The 13,459-nt window shown below is 44.0% G+C and overlaps 1 protein-coding gene across 1 annotated transcript; it reads left to right on the forward strand.

The window, feature by feature from the left end:
- Positions 1-905: 905 nt before the first annotated feature.
- Positions 906-12,016, forward strand: rnf165a (ring finger protein 165a). Its single transcript, XM_041960517.1, has 8 exons — positions 906-1,014; positions 7,967-8,267; positions 8,357-8,485; positions 8,626-8,755; positions 9,374-9,478; positions 9,845-9,940; positions 10,040-10,140; positions 11,100-12,016. Exons 1-8 carry the CDS (start codon positions 954-956, stop codon positions 11,215-11,217), a joined length of 1,041 nt encoding a protein of 346 aa, XP_041816451.1. The 5' UTR covers positions 906-953; the 3' UTR covers positions 11,218-12,016.
- Positions 12,017-13,459: the final 1,443 nt, after the last annotated feature.

A 13,459-nucleotide genomic window follows, 5' to 3' on the forward strand; every position in this document is an offset into this window, starting at 1 on the left:
CTGGCATAATCTCCAACTGAACAGTTGCTGTTCAAGTTGCATTGTGGGTGATGTAGGCAGGGTTTGACAAGGAAAAAGAACATGTGGAAGAAAAATCTGTGGTCCTGCTGCATCAGTTTTAATCCCTTTTCTTAACTGTCCACCGTGAGACCAAACATAGGCGTGCAATGCTAAACCAGAGCACTCTTTTAAGTATGAGAGTGTTGAACATACAATATTATATTAGTACATCATTATTGATTGCTATCTCACTTTCTTGTCAAGCTTTTCTTGTGGGACAAATTCCTATTAATGCATTGAGTTTGGTGACCTCATGTCATTGCAGCATAGCTCTGCAAAGCTCCAACATTGAACAGGTTTTATCAGCCATAATGATTGAAAACAGCTGTGACGGTATGCAAGGCCTTTAATCTTAAATAAAGCATCAAATTATTTTAGATGAGCATGTGTTTTGTATATAAAATCAATGTAACTGGTAACTATGGCTGACAAATAAATGTAATATATTACTGATTACTGGGTAGTATTTAATTTGGATTTAATTAGGATTTAATTTCGGATTTACTTTACTAGATGTCCCTAATTTCAGTAATATATGTGCCACATCTTAAATAAACATTGTATTTGGCTCGCTGCGATGAAATGACCATAAGGGGGTTCATGTCTATTTGAGGGTCCCCGATGCGAATCAGCACCGCTGGGCTGGTGGATTCAGTCACGGCAGGGGGCGGGCTGTCCAAAACACAGACGTCCCCGCCCCGGCGCTCATCCCATTGGTGGAGCAGGGTGCCAAAGCCGGAGGGTCCTGATCGGAGGCGCTCAGTGATTGGTTGCTCGGGTCCGTGTGTGCAGGCAGCGCAGCTTGCCCGTTTGAATGTGCTGGGGACTGGAGGGGATCATTTCCATGGACCATCTGTCTCGCTGGCTACCCACACAACAAAGAAGGACCCAGGATGGTGTTAGTACATGTTGGATATCTGGTTCTCCCCGTCTTCGGCTCAGTTAGAAATAGAGGTATGACTAGCTCTATATATTTCTTTATCTTAACCCTAACAAATTCTCGGCGTTTCCTCTTTTAAATGTCCTCAAATGATGTAAACAGAGCTGACACCTGCTAGCAAAAACGCAAGCCAGCATAATCGCGAGCGTAGATAACGTTAGCTGCGTTGCTAGCTGTAGCGTCGCGTTAATGTTGCCGAGTTAAACTGTTAAATTGTCAGCGTGGCTGAAGACATTCAAAGAGCCGCGTGTGTGAGGATAATTCACGGCTGGTTTATCGCACCAAATGACCGCAGCTGTCAGACGGCAGCCCCGCTTCTTCTTTTATCCTCAGCTGTGCTCAGCGGCTAACGCGGTCCGCCTTATCTTTCACTGCGCGGTGTTTACGTGCGTTTGCAGCAGTTTTGTGCCCTCACCGTTAGCTAACGTTACCGAACAACACCCGTAGCTTGATACGGCCACTTTGACTAGCTCAGCTTTTGCTAATAACGTCCACATCTTTGCTGGAGTTGTCATTAACATGGCCAAGCAGGCGTACTGATAACATGACCAGGGACGTTAACCCCATTGTGTGCAACTGCCATCTAGTCTTTTGATTTTCCTGCGCTCATTTTTACCCTGAAAGTCACGAGTTAACGTCAATTAAAGGTTCTTCCATTAAAGACAGGTAGTAATGGCCGCAGCTCAGATAAGGGGCTATGCCTGGCTATTGTAAATGGGCTATAAAATTGTGCCATTTTGCCCTGAACCTCAAAAATATTTGCCCGATTCAAAGCGCCAGATGAGACCTGCAAATTGCGCCGCAGGTGCTCCAGCAGCAATCTGAACAGCATAAATATGAATAATCACACTCGCTGAATTGGGCATAATAACAATAACATCATCCTCCATTGCAGCAGGCTATCTGTGTTGATTATGTAATAATAATAGTAGTGGTAATGATTTGACGTGCATTGTTAAAACTACATGCAGTAGCACCAATGATTTCATTGTGCTTTTATTTGTGTTCTTTTTTCCTGTTCCATAGTATCGAGGCTGGCTCTACATTCCGCATTTCTCAGACCTTTGTCCCCCTCCATTGTGTAGCTAACGATCATCTGCTGCTGTCTGCCGTAGCCTCTGCCTGTTCTCTGCATCTAGCTGTATTGTGAACCCCTTCTTCCTCATTTCCTCTTTCCATCTGAAGACGACATTGGCATTAAAAAACCGAGTTCCCACTCATGCCGTATCCTTCTGTGTAACAGACTAAAGAATAACACCTTCTGTAGAAAACAGTTTGTCTTTATTTAAACTGTCATGTTGCTCTTCAGTGAATAACCCATTGTAGCATTAGACTTTACTACAGACTGTCATTGTGATTCTCCCATTCAGTGTGGATAGACTACATTCTGCTGTAAATTTCTGTAAAGTGGATACATTTTGATCCTCCCCGATTCGATTACAGCCAGGCTTGATCGAACTCTTTGAAAATCGTCTCCATCCCCTGTTCGCAAAGGTGCATTGTACCAGCTTTTGTCATCAATACAAAGCACTTGTATGATCACCTTCTCTAAATCCTTTTTGACCAATGATTCACCAATTGGCCGATACGCGCAGTACTACAATCACAGCAATTTGTGTGACGATATTTTCACCTTTAATGGTCCACTGCACCTGTTTATAGTGGCGTCCAAAGAGCTGGTCATAATCCTATCCATGTGTGAAAGCCTTTGTTCCTGCTAGCTGAATTGATTTTGTCAGCCACAATAAATTGGCGAGACTCAGGTCTAACTCATCTTGCCATTTGAAAAATCCCCCTTTTTCGATCCACTATCATGCACAGCCCCCCTAAGTCTTTCCTTAGACACCTCCAGAATGCTATCCATTTTACAGGGATGTGTATATCCTGCACTGCTGTAGAACTCCTTTTAGAATGAAAATGTCTTTTATTCTTTGGTTGTGGTTTTCTACCTTATGTTCTTGTATTAGATCCTAATGCATGGTCATTTTATACTTTTGTTTTTCCACATTGAACAGCAGATTCCAATGTAAACTTTGTGTAGAGATGTCCCTGCTATACTGAAATGTGCTGTAAGCATACACATCTACTCATTGGATGCTGCTTCTGTTCTGTTAACCCTACAGAGAGCATGGTCGGGCCTTGCCTTTGGTCTTTATTTGCATGGTATTATTATGGTTATATAGGGGATATTACTCTTATTATTACTATTATCACACAGTGCCACACATAACTAATATTTTCCAATAAAGACTGTAGTTTTCTTTCTAACCTTCAGTGTGCTTTTTGCTGATTTCCATGTGTTCCTCCCCTCCTCCCTCCACACTGTGCTGTCACTGAGACGGTCCCCTCACTCTTTATGTGCTCTCATTTCTCAGCTGTCTTTGACAGAGTTTCTTCAAGTTGATGCTCTGCTTACTTTGGTGTAGGGTCGACCAAATTTCCTATCATTTCAAAGAAAAAAAAAGCATGTTTATTCTGAAACACACCGGCATTGATATTTAATGTGACACGCTGTCATTCTCTCCTAATCCATACACTGTTGTTCATAGAACAGAACACAGCCTCCCTCACATCCACTCATTGGTGTCATTGGTGATGAGTTAACATTGGAACAACCTTGGGCAATATGGATAAAAACTTATGTCATGGTACATTTGATTTTGTATTTTAATGTCTATATATGGTGATTTAGTCAATTCTCAATATATGTACAAATGTGTTTAATCCAGCAAATTAAATACCCAAGAAATCAAGATACTTCAATAGATTGGTGCAAAAATCATCTAAAAGTTTAATACAACCATAAAGCACTGCTTTACAGCATAGCCTAATACACCCAAAGATATGAAACTGATACATCACGCTATCAACAGCATGGCTAATTTATCATCTGATGATATACATGATATCGCCAAACACAAAAAGAGACAGAAAGTCTCTTCATTACATTAACTACTGGGCTGCATTCTTCCGTAGTTTCTGCAGTTCTGTGTGCTGGTAAAGCAATAGTTCTTTTCGGGTAAACCTCTGTTTGCTTACTGCTGGAGAGTTACATGAGTAGAATAATACCACTGTCGTGTCTGAATGCCACGCTACAGAAGCTACAGCCAGCAGCCTGCTAGCTCGGCTTGGCATTAAAACCGTAAACAAGGGAGAATAGCTAGCTTGGCTCTTTCCAACGACAACAAAGTCCACCTACCAACACCTCTAAAGCTCACTAATTAACAACTTATATCTTGTTTGTGTAATTTGTACAAAAACTGAAGTTTGAAAACATTAATTTGCCGTTGTTAGGGGGGTTATGTGCCAGACTATTTTTTGGCTGTGACATAGTCTCCAAGAAATAGTCTAGCACATAACCAACCAAGATATGTTATTTGGATACTTTTTGTATGGATTTAACAAAGGACAGATGGCTATAGCCTCACAGATATGAGAGTGTTAGCAATCTTCTCATCTAACTCCAGCTTTTGCTCTAAAAGTCTTCAAATGTGTAGCATAATGAGAAATCGATGTGGGTCAAACACCAAATGGCAATCTGTGAAGAGTTCTGTCAGTGTCTCTTTGTAATGTCGTAAACTATTGGCCTCTTTCATCTAGTCCTTGTTAATTGACAGAACAGACCTTGACATATTTAAACAAATTAACTCTTGCAGCCTGGCGCTGCTCACAGTTTTGTAATGTAAAAATAAAGTCACCCAGTTGTGCCTTGGTAGCTTGTGACAGCAGCATAACTGAACCCAAATCAGCTCATGTCACATTACAAGTGCCTATAAGGCTTTTGATAATTTAATGCAGGAATTCTGTTATATCTTTAAATTATCAAAAGCCTTAAAGGCTTCAAGTTTTTGTTTACAACTTGTTAATAAGAATATTGTACTTTATGTTGTCTGACAAGAGTTTTTAATTACACAACTTATGAATATTTATACTGGTCCTACAAAATAATTTTGTTTCTAAATTCTTATTTTTCCTCGAAATGTTACGTTTTGTTTAATGTGCAAATCTTGGTTTAAGAGTTGCTCTCACTTTAAAGAATGCATTACAAGGCCTTTGCTTCTGTGCAAAGTTAAAAAGTAGGGCAATTGGTCACAACATGCAGCGCAGGCTCAGGTGTCATTCATTTCAAGTATTTATCCTTTTAAATATAAATTTGAAAAGTTCCTGCTGTCACGCTCCAGCCACTTGAGTCTTACAGCTGTTCACGTCTGAAATAGTCAGTTATTTATGTGCAGACTCAAGGTGTGTCTGAGACGCAGCATGTGTGCGCTGCAGTTTTCTCCACGGACTACAGCAACAGACTTTTAAATAACTCAGCAGCTGTAGTGCATGTAGTCTTTCACAGTAGCTGCACTCGCACAGACCACATTAATATCAGATGTTTTGTCTTCCACCCAGCACCCACTCTGTCCTTATTTGACCGATGTTAAGCATCAAGGTCAGTGAGTGGTGTGCAAGCGTGTGCAGTGTAGAGCCATTTGTATGCAGATTTTCAGTCCACTGTACAACACAGAGGCTCATTTCACTCCTTAGTCCCACACTGTGATTGTGATCGTGCTAATTAGTGATATCAGCTGGGGTGGTGTAGGGTTTTACAGCGAGAAACTGCGTGCACATGGCTCACTGTCACATGATGGAAGACCACCAAACTAGGCAGAAGACAGGATTATGTTAGAGAGGAGGTGTGATTGTAAAGCTGCAGTGATGGAAGCGGGTGGGGGGAGGGCAGGTGAGGGAGAGAGAGAGACAGGTTTGATGTCAGACTGCTGCAGTCGCGGCTGGGCAGGGCTTATGGGCTGTCACTCACACAGGGACACCATGCCGCAGCCACACCGTGGGGGAGGGGCTGCCTGTGCAGCAGTTTAGGGGTGAGGAGAGGTGGATGTATGTATGTATGTGTGTGTGTGGGTGGGGGTCTGCGCTGCACCAATCAGGCATTTCACGTCTGTAAGTCAAAGCTGAGGCAGAGATGTAACAATAACAACATCAGGGCTGTTACTGCTGGCAGCACTGCAATATGTCAAATATTAATGTCACTGGTTCATGCTGTGAAGGAGCCCAGAGACAAATAATTTGATATTTACTTGAAGCTTCACATTGAGTCAAGTCTTACCGGGTCACAGGCGTTACACAAAAGTGATGTGCGGCCTTTTAACAATCCCAACCACCAGTCTGACATTTCTGCTCTACTTCCTCAGCCAATGTTGTTTTCAGTTTGCTTGCGGCGCTCAGGGTTCACTGGATTCCCATGTCCCAAGGTTACATGCAACATAGCAAACCAGCAACCATGAAAATATGTCACATTAGCAATGATTAAAGGAATATTTTTGACATTTTGGGAAATGCTCTTATTTGCTTTGTTTGTGTGTAGTTAGATTGGAAGATACCACTGTCATATCTACCTGAATACAGCCAGCAGCCGGTTGGCTTAGTTTAGCTTTAACAGCTAGCCTGGTTCTGTCCAGTGATAACGAAATTAAATCTGGCTGCCGGCACCTCTAAAGCGCACTGATTAACACATTATATTTTGTGTTTTTAATAGAAAAAAACCCCAAAGAGCACAGACTGTTTCTTGGCTGGGACCAGCAACTTCCTGGAGCTGGTTGCCTGGCAACTGCTCAAAGCCCAGAAATACTGTTAGACCTCCACATAATGCCCCAAGAAACAGCAAATTATCATTTTTACTCTTTAGTTGCTGTACAGATCAAATGAACAGAAAACAGCATGTTTATTGGTAAGGTTAGGTGCTGCTTGTAAGTGTATTTTGTTATCAGTGGACACAGCCATGCTAGCTGTTTCCAGTCATTGTGCTAAGCTAACTAACCCGCTGCTCACTGTAGCTTTATAAAGTGCAGATGTGAGAGTAGCATCTTCTCCGCGTTTTTCCAAAATGTCCAGCTTTTCCTTTAAATAAATGACAATATGTAGATGCACATTTATTTGAAGGGTGTTGCTGGATGATGTTTACATAAGGATGTTACAGACTCGATAATGTGTAAATTAGATCCTGACTCAGTGGACCATCTCCTGTTAATTAAATTCGCCACCAAACGCTAAATATATCGCCAGCCAAATCCTCTCTCCTCTTCATATTAGACATACAGTGTCTAATATGCTTTTAATCTGCCTGACTCAGCTTGAAACAGGTGACGCAGCAGTAGATGAGACAATTATTCCAATACTGAGATACCTCATTATACACAGAGCACAGTCCATCCTTCAGACCCTGCTGTCTGCTCCAGAAAGCTGCACTAGTAAGCTGCAGTAGTAGCTGTTTGTCCCCACCTCACCCTCCTCCCAGCTCGCCCTCCTCTGAGCTCGGAGTAATTCATATTGATTGTTTTGTGCAGCTCGATACCGAGGTAATTCTGTGGGACTACCATGCAATCGCACGCCTCCTCCGCCTGTGATATGAAGGGCTGGGGAAGGTAGAAATAGGCGGATAATTGTCTCTCGTTGGGGTGGAGGGTATTAATGAGAAATCTACACCTGAATATTTGTTCCTTCAAACAGCAGATATGCTATTGAGCCTTAATCAGTTAAATTGACTAGCAGTGGACCACAGACAGCCCTCTGTGCTGTAGATCGTCTTGGAAACACACCAGGCTGTTAGTGAAGATCCATCCTTCCTGCTGGCTGTACTATGGCAAGTGGAGAGGCAGGCCATTGGGTGCAATCTGTGTGTGGGTTTAGATGGTGCTCCGCAGGGGTTTCAATGTCCGTGTCCTCCATCTGCTGTTTTGTCTGTCTTGTCTCTTCCTGTGTCAGGTCTCCCCTATTTTTATGTTCTCTCCGTGTAATTGTTTTTAAATGTTTTTGTGTGTGTGTCTACGTGAGAATGCCTGAGAGTGTTGGTTTTTGCAGTGTGTCACTTCACTTGTTTTGTCTGCTGTGTTGTCTGTCTGAATGAAAGCGGTCGCAGGCGTATCTGGCTCAATTCTCATCCCTTGCATTTATTTCCCATAGGAGCACACTTCACCAGGCATCAACACAGCCATGCTACCTCCTGCCGACACTTTCACCTGGGCGCTCCGCAGGCGCCCATCTCGGCAGAGTTCCCCCTAGGACACGCCAGCCAGCCGCCTCAGACCGGCCTGGCCCCCCACCTGCCCCCGGCACACCATCCGCCCCTCACTGCCCTGCCTGCGCCCCCTCAGTTCCAGGACGTGCCGGGGCCTCCATTCCTACCTCAGGCCTTACACCAGCAATACCTCATCCAGCAGCAGCTTCTTGAAGCGCAGCACCGCAGGATTCTCCCGCACTCCAGGTAGAACGGCTACCTGCATGCAAATACAGATGCACACAAACAGAAAACCAAGTCAAACATTTTTAGCTCATCTTTTATCTTATTTGCAGAAGAACCCAGGAGCGTATTCCCCTGAACCCTCACCGGCTGCGCTCAGGCTATGAGTACTCCCCTCCCCTCCATGTTCCACAGCCAATGACGCAGCAGCAGCAGCGCTACCTGGCCGAAGGGACCGACTGGTGAGTCACTGTCGCGGAGTCCTGTAAAGTCGAGAAATGATCACCCCCCGTCCTTTCATCTCCGTGCCCATCTGTCTGTCTGTCACACTGCCTAGCATGTGTGATGATGTTGATTCAGTCGCATGTCTGTCTGCCTGCAGGGATCTCAGCGTTGATGCTGGCCTCCCTCACCACCAGTACCAGCTCCAGCAGCTTCCACAGCACTATCAGCATTACCTGGCCTCCCCTCGAATGCACCACTTCCCCAGGAACACATCCTCTGCACAAGTGGTATGTTGGTCACCCTGCTAGCTGTATTATCAATTGCTTTCTTATTTGTCCTGTGTTTGACGGATATCTTGAACTATAAGTTAATGTTTTCCTCCATTGATTTGATGTGTTTTAAGGCAACAAATGCAATTTTTAAAACAAATACATTCATTTTAAAAGAATACTACACTGATCTACAATTGCGGTCCAAAAAATGATTAAAAAAGTAAAAAAAAAGGATCAAAATCGATGAAGCACAACAAGAGGTATCACCTCCTTTATTCCACGTATTCTTCTTACCTGTCAAAACCTGGCATCTTCATTACCCACAATGCAACTCTACCACTGACAGTTCGCATGGAGATTCAGGTGTGTTGTGCCATTAGTAGCCTCAAGCCTCTACCCTCAAGCAGTGATTTTTTTAAGGAACACACAAGATTGTAATTTTCATGATGGAATCAAGAGTTTACCACCCTTTGCAGCAGGTTTTTGCTGTTTTGCAACTGGAAGCACAGTTTTGGTGTTTGTGCCACCTTCAGCACTCTCAAAAATGGATTTTCTGTCTCTCATGATGCATCAAAACAACAGAGGAAAACCGACTATAATGCTGTAATATGATGAAGAGTTCTCTTTTGCTAGGTTGTGCATGAAATCAGAAACTACCCGTACCCCCAGCTGCACCTGTTGGCACTGCAAAGTCTGAATCCTTCGAGGCACGCCACCGCTGTACGAGAGAGCTATGAGGTAAACCTACCTCTAGATGCATTTCATATTTCCCATAAAACAGTGTCAAACCTGGTGTCACTGTGCCACCTCATCTGCATTTTTATTTAGCGTATTAGAGAACTTTAATTTTGTTTAAACTAGTCAAAAAAATCTCACTTCAAGCTGCATTTAGCAGCTGTTCTGCTGCTTTCAATCAGACCACATGACCTTCTTCAGCAGATGGAGTTCGGTTGTTGTTTGAATTTACAGTTTTGATCACTTAAATACTTAAAATATGAGTTCATTCTTGACCTTCGAGACATCAGTTGACAAACCAGTCTCACCTCGTATTCCATTTTATTCTCCTCTATACTCGTCTCAACTGTGTGTCCACTTTTTCGTCAGGAGCTGTTGCAGCTGGAGGACCGGCTGGGGAGCGTCAGCAGAGGAGCTGTTCAGACAACCATAGAGAGATTCACCTTTCCACACAAATACAAGAAGGTAGTGTAATGACATATGAAGACATGAACTATTGAATATATTGACATTGGGCTTCTCTGACCCGACTGTTTGGCTCTCTGTAATCTGACCTGCTAACAGAGAAAGCCCCTGCAGCTGAAGATCGGGGAGGAGGAGGAAACAGATGTGGATGAGAAATGCACCATCTGTTTGTCCATGCTGGAGGACGGAGAGGACGTCAGGTCAGAAGTTCTTCATAACCCCAGAAGCCTACTTTTTCATGAAATCATCACTAACGAGTTATGTTAGCGAGCTTCAGAGGAGCTGATAGGTGGATTTTGTTGCGTTTGGATGGCACCAGGCTAGCTGTTTCCCTCTGTTTCCAGTCTTTGTGCTAAACTAAGCTAACCAGCTGCTGGATGTAGGACTAATGTACATTAAATATATAAATATTTTCTCATTGCATAAAAAGTTGCAGACTTGATCATTTCTAAATTACATCTCGACTCATTGAGCCATCTACTGTTAATTCAATTTGTCAAATAATGTTAAATATATTACAAACCATTAACTAATAACCAAATCCTCCCTCTTGCTCTCATTAGACATAGTGTCAGTCCATATTATAAGAAGTCCAGCTTTAATCTGTCTGATTCAGCTTTAAACAGCTGACACAGCAACAGAAAAGACTATTAATAGGCTGGTTTTCTCTTCTGACAATGTCAGAGCCGGGCTAACTGTTTCCACCTGTATCCAGTCTTTGTGCTAAGCTAAGCTAACCAGCTGCAGGCTGTGGCTTCATATTAAACGGCCAGACATGAGAGTGGCATCAATCTTCTCATGTAACGCTCTGCCAGAAAACAGAACGTCGAAGTATTCCTCCAAGCAACGACATGAGCATGTGCGCCTACGCATGCATTCAAAACCATGTCGGGGAGTGAAATTCAGGGGTGAGGAACTATGCCCTCGGGTGAGGGAGGAGGGTCGGCTTACAGCGCGTGGAGTCTCAGCTGTCTGACAGGCGTGCAGGATTGATGACTCGGCAGAAGTCGTCTCTGCGTGCCTGAATGAACAAAATTAACTCCACGCTGGTTTCTGCGGTTCTTTGTGGTTCTTTGCGGTCACACAACTGTATGCACAAGGAGAGCTGTGCTTGCCAAGGTGAATCAACATTTACCTTGTGTCTCTCTCTGTCCTCCAGGAGATTGCCCTGCATGCACCTCTTCCACCAGGGCTGCGTGGACCAATGGCTGGCCACCAGCAGGAAGTGTCCAATCTGTCGAGTTGACATCGAAACACAGCTGAACCCTGACAGCTGATGGGATTTAAACCCCCCACCTTGTCAATCACCCTCGTGTGGTTCCTGCTTTCTCCAACCCCCCGGCTTGCCGGCCCTACCCTCCTCCTGTTGGGTGCTTTGCCAAATGTCTCCAGACTTCATGTGACATCACCACCCTTCTGACTCACGCTTTACTGAGCCAAGCCAGGATAACTAACTGCAACTGCGAGAGGCCACAAGGGGCTCTCTTTATATAGAAGCACATCCTTCTGGAGGCTAAAGACACGCGAACACACACATACTCATGTACACAGGGTTTACTTGTAGCTTGCTGGTTGTAAGTGGGGTGTTGTCGCTGTTGTGGTGTTGTACTGTAGGTAGCCTCGGGCTGTGTAGCATGTCCTCAAAGCCATGACTTAATGTCCTGAGAGTGGAAAACACATAACCCCACACTGAGCTGGCTACTTTCTCTCTTCTCTCTCTTTCTATATATATATAAATACACACATATATATATTTCTCTCCTTTCAAACACACGTCAATCAAAATAAATATTCTGCCACACGAGAAAACTTAACAGACACTAAATGCTCTGATGCCATGTTTACCTAAAGATCATTTGTGGTCGTAGTAGAGTAGCAGTAACCAACAAGTGATATCTGGTGCGCTCTCGCCTTCTTGAGGGAGGGGGGGCGAGCACCGGCTAGCTGAGTGTTTTAATCCTATCATGCAGCTTTGACATTTTTGCAATACAGGTGTACATTTACCTTGGGTTGGTGTCATGTGAGATGGTGTCACGTGAGTAGGTCTCGGTCGCCCAGTGATCCGAGTCGTCATGTGTTTAGGTAGAAAGTGGTTTTTTTGTTTGTTTGTTTGTTTTTTTTGTTTTTAACCAAAATGCATTTTGTCACGGTGTAGCTTGAGCCTGACGCAGGTTCACGTGTGTTTGTGTGCGTGCGGGAGTGCGTGCGAGCGTGTTAGTGCGCGCGCGCTCCGCCCCGCTGTGTGTGACTTTTAACGAATGTGTCCAACAAAACGTGTGGATGTTCAGAAAGTGTGAGTGTGTTTCACGGACTCCTAGACGTATAACTCACTGTAGGTTGACAGGCTGATAGGCCGCTGGAGTGCTTTTACGAGGCAAAGCCAAAAAAAAAAAAAAAAAAGGGATGAAAAAGAAAGCTGCAGCAGCTTGAGGCTGGAGGAAGACCTCGCACCTGGATCTTCATCGGGGTGCAAAAAATGCATGTTTCATTGTGGGCTGTTAGCTTTGGTAGCTCAGTTTTAAAAGGCACAGAGATGGCTTTGCATGACTTTGTGAAGCTCTGACTATCTTCTCAACACTAACAAAAAAAAAAAAAAAAAAAAAAAAAACTGAGCACGGTGTCAGTGGCTGCTCCCCTGACGTGTAGCGTGTGTTCATCCCTGTCCTCCTCGGTGGCAACGATGGGATCCTATTTTTGATGTTTACCTTATTGCCTAAAGAACAAGCACATGTGACAATAGTTATAGCAACAAACGGTTTCTCCTTGGTATTGCATTCGGTTTATATTTAGGTAGAGATTCATGCAGTGTTTCAGCAGAGAGAGGAGCTTGGCGTTATTGATCTTGTGTATTCGTGTGACAGACCTCCCCTCGTGGTTGCTAAGCTGGTTGCTATGCTGTATTGCTAGAACGTGTAGAACGTGGCGCGACTGAGGCAGCCTCGCGCTCGCAGTGCACACAGACAAGACGGCGGAACAGCAGGAGAACATTCAGTCTGTTCAAGCATGTGGACCCCCCCCCCCCCCCCCCCGGTTTTCACTTATTCTTCCTCTGTTTTAACCATTTGTGCAGGCTTGCATTGATTTTTTCAGGCCGTTATCTCCAGATCTCGAGTTAATTATTACGTTATCTCATGAAATTTCGTTTTTCTAGCGGTATAATCACGCCAAAGATGAGAAGTTCACCAACTTCCTTCTCAACTGCTCAAATGAGGCCTATTAAAATGGCTGAAGTACAGACTTTATTATGACACATGCTGACCGTCACCCCGGACTTAAACCAGCAAATTTAAGATAATGCGTTGATCTGACATTTTCATTTTAAATCAGCTGCTACAGTGATCAAAACGCCATCCATGCGTCATGGCATGCCGCTCATACATCGCGGGCAGCTGGAGATAACAGCGCGAGATAACACGAGATCACGCCACATGTGAATCCGTCTTGCCAGGCTTCGAGTTAAGCGCGTGTGCCCGAACCACAGTGGTCCGGACCAATCAGCTCTTCTGCATGGAAAAGATG

The sequence above is a fragment of the Chelmon rostratus genome, chromosome 19 (genome assembly GCF_017976325.1).
Source record: "Chelmon rostratus isolate fCheRos1 chromosome 19, fCheRos1.pri, whole genome shotgun sequence".
In the NCBI taxonomy this organism is placed as follows: domain Eukaryota; kingdom Metazoa; phylum Chordata; class Actinopteri; order Chaetodontiformes; family Chaetodontidae; genus Chelmon; species Chelmon rostratus.

Bases quoted from the DNA above. Each gene is read 5' to 3' on its own strand.
- rnf165a (XM_041960517.1), top strand. From the start codon at position 954: ATGGTGTTAGTACATGTTGGATATCTGGTTCTCCCCGTCTTCGGCTCA. The intron at 9,479-9,844 runs GTAAACCTACCT...CTTTTTCGTCAG, and splicing joins CTGTACGAGAGAGCTATGAG to GAGCTGTTGCAGCTGGAGGA. The intron at 9,941-10,039 runs GTAGTGTAATGA...ACCTGCTAACAG, and splicing joins TTCCACACAAATACAAGAAG to AGAAAGCCCCTGCAGCTGAA.